Here is a 10040-nt window from a genome sequence, read left to right as displayed (position 1 = left end):
TACTTACAGTTGTTTGTTTCACACACAGTATTATAAAATGGTCAGATACCACACCATCTCCCAGTAAATCTAATATTGAATGTATCCAGATTACATTCTGAAGACTAAGAAGTTAACCAAGTAAAGCACACAGCTGATTTTTTTTAATCCAATTCCTAGCTTTTAGTAAATTTCATTTTATTACTAATCTCATGGTTTTAAGTTGGTTATGAACTTCATGTTATTTTTTTCTTCATTAGATGAAAAGCTTTAACCTCATAGGTACTAACAGGCATATTCACATTATTCAGAATTATCCATTCAAAGGGAAAAAAAACCACTTCGAAATAAAGCACAGGAGATGTGTGCCAGTCTTACACAGGAACAAAACTATTAATATAACACTGATTTAAGCAAATACTATATTACTTTTGTGCAAGTACTGCTATCAGAAAGGAAAAAAATAGCATAGACTCTTGCTCCTATTAATAACAGTTCAAGAGCAGTTCCCTTATAGCTACAGTGCATTAGAGTATTTCATATGAAAAATTATACAGACTTTGTAAATATACTGAGGGAGTAATGATTGTTACTACCATTTATCACAGAGCAGAACAAGTTCATATTAGATTTTAAAAAGATGATTTTTATTAAGCACAAACAGCTTTTAATACATTATCAATACAAATAGGAAAACATCTGTTTAATGAATTTGATATATCAAAGATTTGATGGGCAGGTTGCATACTGGCACAAAAAAAATTACTTTTTTTAAGTATTTCAAATTAAAATTACAGGGTTACCACTGCCTACGCTGCAGGAACTTACCTACAGTCTAGAATTACTACATCACCTGGGCATGGGGGAAGCAAAGAACTAGAATTTCATAATATGGAACTTCTAACACTTTAATTAGCACCACTCAAAGCTTGCATCAGCTGTCTAACTAAGAAGCAGCTGACAGGTCAGGTAAAGCTTTACAGCAAATTTCAGTGCAAAGTTTACAGTTCCTTTTCATAAGATACTTGGAGTCTATGGTTTCATAGCACGTTAAATAATTATGGCTTGATAGATGTACAGTATTAAGATGCTGAGAACATTTACTTTGAAAAAAAGATGAGACTTGTAACGGCTGTGAAATGCATTTTAATATATTATGCCAAATTCTGTAATATGCAAACAACATGCTGGATTACAAACTTAAGTCCTATTATGAATTCAGAGACAAGGGTCAGTATTAGCTCTCTGGGGTAGTGGCTTCTGGTTGTCTCAGCTGCTGCTTTTTCAGGCTAACTAGCTTCATCTTCTCTCTAATGTGTTCTGCTGCAGAAGCCATGTCACTTGGGCTCCCGAAGTACTGCTCAGACCTATAAAAAACAAACCCACAAACCACAAAAAGTTATCAGCAAAAAGTATGACACGTGAACATACCCATGAATAGCACTAGAAAACACAAAACAGACAAGAAAAATAGCCATTTTTGTCTCTTGCAATTTAAAAGCCAACTTTAAAGGGCTTTGGAGACTCAGCGATGAGACTTGACATCAAGTCATTGACTTGATGAATTTATTACCAATACTCAATGAGACTTTTATACCCAAAAGATACTCTCAAAAGAAGGCTGAGGGTGGTGAGGCAGGAACACGTTGCCCAGAGAACCTGTGGATGCCCCATTCCTGGAAGTGTTCGAGGCCAATTTGGATGGAGCTCTGAGCAATCTGGTCTAGGGGAATGTGTTCCTGCACATGGCAGGGAGTTAGAATTAGATAATCTTTAATGCCCCTTCCAACCCAAACCATTCTATTATTTGAACAGCAGGGCACTATTCCATAAGTGCAACTACATACTTCCCAACACTGTTTTTTACATCCCTTCGCTGACTATCCCCCAAGTGATGACAATTTCACATACTCTGACAATCTATGAAATCTGACTATACACGAATTCTGAGGCTATAAAATTGCTGCACTATTGAAGAACTCTTCAAATGGTAAGTCAGCCACATGCTGTCAAATTATGCCATCTACCTCTCAAACTGAAAAGAACTGTGTAATTCAAATACAACAAAGAATAGCTGAAATGTTAGTGAAACAACTAACCAAGCTGTCAGCAAAAGGAGGATTTGAACAGAATATGTGTTTCAGAAGAAGAGGTATCAAATCCAGTTACAAAGTATAGAAGCTGTAAACTTTGGAAATGGCAGTAGAACTTTCAGACAGATGTAAGTTGCTTCAGACAGGCATAAGTGTACAGAAAAGTTATTCTAGGCAGGAATCAACTCTTTTGACTAGGGGACTTTAGAGTTGGACTGCACAGCTGCACATGGGATCACAGTACGGGCAGATGTTTTTCCTGACACAGATTAGAAGCCAAGAGCAGGACAGGGAACACTGACCTAAACTTCCAAAAAGATACTGATAAAAGTCTGAAGAAGTGAACAGGCTGATGAAAACACTCCCAAGCATTTTATGACATTTTCATGTTCCCGAATTTATTAAACTATTTCTGATAATGAGTGAACCCTTTACAAATTGTTTGTTAAATGGTTCAAAAATAGAATGCCTAGGAATGATGAGCAGGGGATCCTGAGATGTAGGAGAACTAAGATACCATTTCTGAGCAGGTGCTGAAATGACAGAGGGATAAGAAATAATATTCAGGATTCAGTCACACAGATAAAATACAGGTGTGTATATATACCTATAGCCATAGGAGCATTGCATTAGGACTCTAAGTGTAGCAAATGCCTTGTTTTACTTTAATAGTCTACCTGCAAATCACATCAATTTTAAGAATAAATAACAGTTACTACTTTTATCAGGTCCTAAAATCTGCTATTCAGAAGTTCAACAACCATTTCTTGGTCTGGTTTTGGGTTGGTTTTGTTTGTTTGTTTTTCTTCATAGCTATAAAATCCTCCACTATTTTCAAACATTAAAAGGGCAGTAAAAATCACTACTAGTTCAGGCCTGAGACCATCTTCAGGGTTAGCACTCCTTACTGAAGGAAACTACACTGCAGAAGAAATATGGTATTTTGGAAATAAGATGACAGTAAATTCCCATGACCAGCTTCCTGCAGATCAACTTCAGGTAACGCATAATGTGGTTGCCTGATACTACCTCATGAGGTTTCAGCCTCTAATTCCAATCAGTGATTTCAGACCTCTTTCATTATGGTGTGGGATCCTACACACCCAGAGATTCGTTCCATGGCTTGGTTATACTCAGGTAGAAGTTAACTACAAGCTCAGCATAACAATGGACACATCTGTTTTATTAAACACAGAGAACTGAGTTTTATTATGGCTGAGATTCCAAATTCAATTTGCTTTTGTAGCTCAAGACAACCACCAGTTTTAAATTAGTATGAATAGCTCTTGAGGGAAGTATTGCTTTGTTTACTGATTGAATCAAATGTAAATTTGTCTTCAGTATACTGGTTTAAGACTTATGATAGATAGAATTGCAGATAAATAAATCAAAATACCATAATTTTCATCTGGTATCTTTTTTTCAGGGAAAAGAGATTGGAACTGGTCATTCTTCTGTTACTTCTACATACCGTGCTGGTGCAAAGACTGCACAAATCTAATAATCATTCAGTGTGAAAAGGTCACTACTTTAAATAAAGGCAGCACGCTAATATTCATTACAAATTCTTTCCCATCTTTTTACAGAAAGCAGGCAGGTCCAATTTCCAGCTTTCCAAAGACAACACGCCCACTTTTTCAATTTCAGCGATAAGCCTTCAGGATTCTTCCATATATGAGTCTATTATGAAACTTCACCAAAAACATTATTGAAAAGGCATTAGAAAAAACATTCTGCATACCCGTCGGGATAAACTACAGGCACTGTTAGTCTGTCCAACAGTGATTTCCCAACTGCTTCAATTTCATCAAATTGCTCCATTTCATTAAAAGCTTCAGGCTGCTCTGGACATTCCTGCAAAATCTGTTTAAAATACAAGTAAGAAAATACATTACAAAGTAAACAAGGGATAGCATGTAGGTTTTTAAGTGCCATTAACCGGCAGACTGAATGCTTTTTCAGCATTTTCACTATCACATTTACATGAGGTTAACTGACATATTAATATAATTCAAGAAAAGAAAATATTGATTAAGCTACATTAAGAAGATAGTTCAGGGCTACCACTGCTATGTATTAGAATGTCTTACATTATTTCTGAGAGAAACAAAAAGTCTTGCTGGACAATATTCCAGCAACAAATATAAAATGCATAAAAATCATAACCTACATCATTAAACATACCAGACAGCCATATAAAGTGGAAAAAACCCCATAGTTAATGAAGAGCTCCTTACAAAACATTTCAAAACTAAAATACTTATCTAGCACAGAGGAGGTAGGACTAAAAGAGTCTGAACACAAATCCTTCCCAATGAGATTGTGACCCAATACTAGTACTTAGTACTATATTTTGTTCCACTTCTCCCTTTGCCACTTCTTACTTTTTCCAAAACATGGATATTAACAGTGTATTTTCCACACAGACTCAGTAATATGTCCCAGTAGTACTAGGAGAAATATGTTTTTGAACATGGCTGGGTTTTTTTCAGCCATCCATTTACTTTTCTTTAAATTTATGACTGCCTAAAAACAGCAATTAACTACTGCAATAATGAAAGAATGTTCATAATATGGATTGAGAGAATCTACTCTTTTAGGGGATTATGAACCACTGAACTCTAATTTGGTATCAGGTAAAACTTTTTTTAGCTGTCTCTGACAGCATAAATGATACATTTCTGCTTTGTGAACGTCCATCAACTCCCAATGCCTGTAAAATCAAAGTATCTTCCATTAATACAAATAAGAAATTAATAAAACCAAGGAGCATATGAATCAACTTTGAATCCACGCTCTCCTTTAATGACAGAATGAATTTATTTTACTATGTGTAAAGTTGGCTTTATTTGCAGTTACATACAATTTTATTGTCAATATTTGAGACACACTCTAAACTCTTTTTCTATAATGTATCCCTTCACAGAAAGAGGAGTGTCTGGACAAAAAAAGCCCTACCTCTCATGGGATGCATTAATGGACATTGTCTTAAATTCAGGCATTTGAAAACTGCAACATTTTCCCCCTTCAGCAAGCTGTTACTGAATAACAACTATTCCCCCCCGCCCCCCCATGTCTTCGTACATCATCTGACAGGGCGCAGCAGTGAGACATTCCGGGAGTTTGAAAGCCATCCCAAGGTAGAGGTGTGTTCAAAAGGAAGAAAGCACAGTTCAAACCCCACCAGGTGCAAAATACAAGATGTAGCAACAGGTCATGCATGGAAACTAAACGGGTGAGAGCTCCCCTCATTTACACTGCGTGTGAAAAGGATATTGCATTCAAAATGCACACAGCTTGAAGGGCAACACGCTTTTAACTCTCCAAAGAACATAAAGGACCTGACAGCTTTGTATTATGCAAATCACAAAGTGTTTCTGGCTTTTAAGAATCACAGCCTCAAAGGCACAAAGAAATGCTTTATGATCAATATCAGAGTTCCCATTTGAAGAGGGCTGCTGTTCTCCTTTTTGTTAAGCAGGCCCCACACCAATATAGGTATGTGAACAATGACATTAAGTACCTGAAATTAACAGTTAGAAAAGTATACTTGATTTTGTTTCTGCATTTTTTTTAAATATAATATTTAGAAGGGTAAAAAAAATACACACTGACCACCTTTCTTACTTTTTTTCCCTCAAATTTGGGTAAGAAATTTTTCTTCTTAGAAACACAACACTCACCTTTTCAGCACTCGAATGAAATGCAACAGCTGTTTCCAGCCGATGTACTCTTTCTTCAGAAGTCACTGTAAACTGTTTCCACACTCTGTTCAGTCTTGGAAGTGTGTCCCCTGAAGACCTCGAAGTGCACCGCAAGGACTGGCACAGGACAACAGTTGCCTGCAGTAACTGCCTCCCATAATCATAAGTACTCTAAAAATTGGAGGGGATGGGAAAGAAAGTGCACATAAAAACTCTGCACTTAACAGGAGCTAAATAAAGCAACAGCAGTCAAGTTTATGAAAGCTCTGCAATTTAGGTCCACAAAGTATATTGAACTAATCTGGTGTACTAGAAAGCACTGGTGAAGTATGAATAAAATTATGATGACCAAACAGTGCTTTTACTCTTATAAAAAATAAAATATCCCCTGTTGTCTAGTGTGCACACTGGCAAAAGAACAGAGGTATTTGAAAATTTCAAATAAGTGTTTGGATCTTACATAGGATGTTTGATACCTATTGCCAAGATGACTGTTTCACTGGTTTCGCTGTCACCACATTTGTAGTCACCCAGCATCCAGGTGCACTGTGGCACATCACTGTAGCAGCAAACTACCCTCCTGTCATTGTCACCTCTTACTCATCAGTTCCAGTCTAACAGGCGCAATTAGAAAACATCATATCTGTTAATTAACAAGTCCAAATTAGACCTTCCTAAAAGCAGTCAGTGACTGAAAAAGGACCTGAAAAAGGCTCAGCTTATCAAAAGTAATTTTAAAGACTGTTTGATATATGTCTTTCACAAAAGTCAATGAACTTTGCTTGGTCGTTTGCACTGCCTATGCGAAGATTAACTGAGGTAGTAAACTTGCAACATTGCTACTCTTGATAGAGCTGTAAAATCTTATTAGGCCTAGCACCAATTTCAGCAATCACAATTTTTTTATTAAAGCATTAAGGCAAACCATTAAGACCAGTGACAGATGTATACTAATTGTCCATACAGATATTAATTCTATTTAGCAGATGATCTGAAACTGTGTAGACCTCATATTGCTAAAAAAACCCCAACCCATTTCACCTGTGCAACATCAACAAATTTTCGATGTTTCTCCAGTAAAACTTTTGTTTCTTGAGCATCATCTCCCAGTCGGATGTGTGTCTTCAGCAGAGCATCCAAGAGTTCACTTAACCATTCTACTGCCTTAAAAAAAGAAGTCAAAAGAATAAAAACTAATAAACTAAAAAGAAATTAGTCCGGAAGGGTGAAGTAACTTTAGTACTAGAATATGCTTTTGATACAGAAAAAGTTAAATGAGCTATCACAGACTGGTAGGTCATGCATGCAATTACCAAATACACTATTTGCAGACATTGCTATAGCCTTATAGACTATATTTTCACTGACATATTCCCTAAATAAAACTACATTTGAAAGTTACCAAAAAAAACCCCCAACAACAAACAAAAAACCCAAAAAACCTGTAAAATCATCAGCCCCTGTAAATTAAACCAGTGAACTACAAAGCCTAGAATGATGAAATTCTGTACGTGCTTTCATACCTGAGCAGCATCCTCTTCACACTTAAATAACTGTACCATCTGAAGCATCTTCAGTCGCCGTACATCCACCATGTCCTCACACCTTAAACAGTAGCACAGAAAGACTCACCAACACATGTATAGCAGACACAGTACATTCTGAATTGACAACAATGTTTTCAGTGAGAAACACTAAGATATAAGAGTCCATTAAGAGGTGACTAAAGCATTTTTGTGCTGCTTAGCTTGGCAGAAATATATAATGCCTCACACAACAATAAGAAACATGCAGTAAATAGAACAGAGCACTACAAGTCACTGAAATCATGACCCTCAAGATTCCTGATACGGCTAAGTTGCAGATAGTAACACCAGCCATAGCTACAAGATCTTGCAGCAGTGTTGCAGGTTCCTTACCTTGTTCCACTGGTAAGATCTGTCACATGTGGCTAAGACAGACTTTATCCTACTGAAATTCAGTTCAAAGTTGCCTTCACCCTGGCATAACTCTGAATTGTACTGTTTGCTGGGGGCAATGTTTTCTTGATTAATACAAAGAGGACTGTTTAAAAAATAATACATTTTTCCATTTTTCTTTTTAGCTTACTAAAGATGGTAATATCTTGCAACATCCTTCACTACAGTTGTCAGGAAGCATTTAAAAATTCTAATTCACATAAAAACTAATCCCAACTATCTAACTAATCCTAACTATCTTATTCTGAATTGAGCACATTTTGTAGTTCTTTCTCCAGTTAGAATTAAAAAAAAATATTGGAAGTTTTTCTCTTTTCATAGTGAGAGCGAAGCTAATACATTTAGCAGAATGCTTTCCACTTCAATTTCAGAGCCTACTAAGTAGACAGTACGATTCACTCCTGTCCAGTGCAAATGGAATTACTAATGTCAACAACAGTCAGCTTTATAAGCAAATGCAAAAGACTGTATGCATGATTTTTTCCAAACTAATGGCAAACATAAGCACTTCCAAAGAACAGTTTGTTAGCATGCTTCATTTTGTTACACATCCTGTAATGCTTACAGAAAGGAAATGTGTTGTTCTAATAATGCAAGGTAACAGTTTATGGGTTCCAAAAGCATAACTAAAGCAGCAAAATCCCCCAGAAGTAAACATTGTAATATATGCATATATAAATAACAAGAAATGCGCAATAGAATCTGTAAAAAAAAAATAAAGTACTGCAAAAATTACTATTAAATGCTACTGAGATACTAGTCCCTATTGTACTTTTTTATCTCTCATGCAGGCTAAAGAACCTTGTTCAGTCACTTACCATCTGAAAGCTGCTTCCTACCTTTGTCTGGAAATTTTATTGACATTTTAGTCATCTAATTGACTTCCCACAATTCTATATCCCCTCTGAGAATAGGGACCAGAATTGTGTAATGTTTAAAATGGAATGGACTACAAGTCTATACAGTGACACCATGACATTTTTCTTTTAGTGTTCTATTCCTTTCCTAAGAATCCTTAGAGTTCTACTTGCTTACAGTATGACTGAACACTAAAGCAATTTTTGCAAAAGTTTTCCAGTGTTTACTCTTGACAGCTGGTTCAGAGTCCATTCCTACGTACATTAAGTCTTTCTTTCTCCCATGGACATTTCTTTTCTCTGCTGAATTCCAGTTGCCATTTTACTGCACAGTGCCATGTCCTCTATAGCTTTTTGCAGCTGGCCCTCTAAACACAAGTGCTGATCAAGTAAATAGGATTCAGAGGACATGTTTAAAACAATACTTTCTCTAAGTACTACTGAAACACATGGTTTCTTACACTAAGCTCCCTCAGAAAATAATTTATGAATAGTAGAATTAATTTGCACAATGAGCAATTTGAAGCTCATTAGACCTTGTTGTTCTCTAGAGGCCCCTTTTTGTTCAGCCAATGCCCTCAAACTTCAGGCACTTTCTATGGACAGCATTACATTGTCTCAGGGGTTCCAGCAGTAATACTGGACCCACCACCTAATTCTTTCACACGGTTGAGTAGAAAAGAAAGGCAGTACTATAGACAATCAAGTACTACTACATCTTTAAGAAAAAATAATCCTTGAAATTTTGGAGGAAGAGGATGATGGCATAATCCATCCCTCTTGCAAATTCAACTCCCTAGTATTTTTCTCTACTGCAACTTGATACCCCACTATATCATTTTCCAAAACTCACAAAACCATCATTTTGAAAACTGAACTCTGTGCCTTCATTTTGTACACTGTCCTCTCCAACATGATCTTATTTGTCTTCTGATCTTCAGGAATGCAAATGTCATGCTCAAAGGACAGAGGTTGTGAAAACAAGGATAAACAAGACTGTGCATGATTAATACGTAAATTTTACAGCTATCACCATTACTGCAGTCTTATACTTCCATCTCAAACTGTTAACATATAAAACATACCTCTTGCATAATTTTCATAATTACATATAAAAGGAATGTATAATTCTTGAGCATTTACAAGTATAGGAAAGCAGTCAAATATTCTAATAATAATAATGGCCAGTCTTGGCGAGCAAAGATCCGGGGAAGGTCTTTCCACCTTCCAGCCTGCGCATTGGATTTTTTAGGTGAGACACAGTGTGCGCGGAACTGAGCCCACCCTTTAATCCTAAGGTTCATCTGCCGGGGCCAAGCGAGCTTGGACGGTGGCAGCGAGGTCCTTAGGACGTAGGTGGGTTGCCTTTAAGGGCTAACGAGCTCCATCTGCCCGGGAGTGGCCCTGACCGGGAATCCAACCGGTTCG

The 10040-nt window shown here is 36.7% G+C and overlaps 1 protein-coding gene across 3 annotated transcripts in view; it reads right to left on the bottom strand.

The window, feature by feature from the left end:
• Nucleotides 1-604: 604 nt before the first annotated feature.
• Nucleotides 605-10040, bottom strand: part of SESTD1 (SEC14 and spectrin domain containing 1) — a 55067-nt gene continuing 45631 nt past the window's right edge. For all 3 annotated transcript variants that reach the window (XM_050339966.1, XM_050339968.1, XM_050339967.1), the window contains 5 exons: nucleotides 7300-7381; nucleotides 6818-6940; nucleotides 5756-5947; nucleotides 3814-3935; nucleotides 605-1346 (listed from right to left, as the gene is read on the bottom strand). In XM_050339966.1, the coding sequence (XP_050195923.1) occupies nucleotides 1217-1346; nucleotides 3814-3935; nucleotides 5756-5947; nucleotides 6818-6940; nucleotides 7300-7381 (649 nt within the window). In that variant the 3' untranslated portion in view covers nucleotides 605-1216. The remainder of the gene's footprint in view (nucleotides 1347-3813; nucleotides 3936-5755; nucleotides 5948-6817; nucleotides 6941-7299; nucleotides 7382-10040) is intronic.

This window comes from Myiozetetes cayanensis, unplaced genomic scaffold, assembly GCF_022539395.1.
Source record: "Myiozetetes cayanensis isolate MyiCay16 unplaced genomic scaffold, myiCay2020 scf9, whole genome shotgun sequence".
Taxonomy (NCBI): Eukaryota; Metazoa; Chordata; class Aves; order Passeriformes; family Tyrannidae; genus Myiozetetes; species Myiozetetes cayanensis.
The sequence above is the reverse complement of the archived record's forward strand: the minus strand, read 5'-3'. Positions and strand labels throughout refer to the sequence as shown.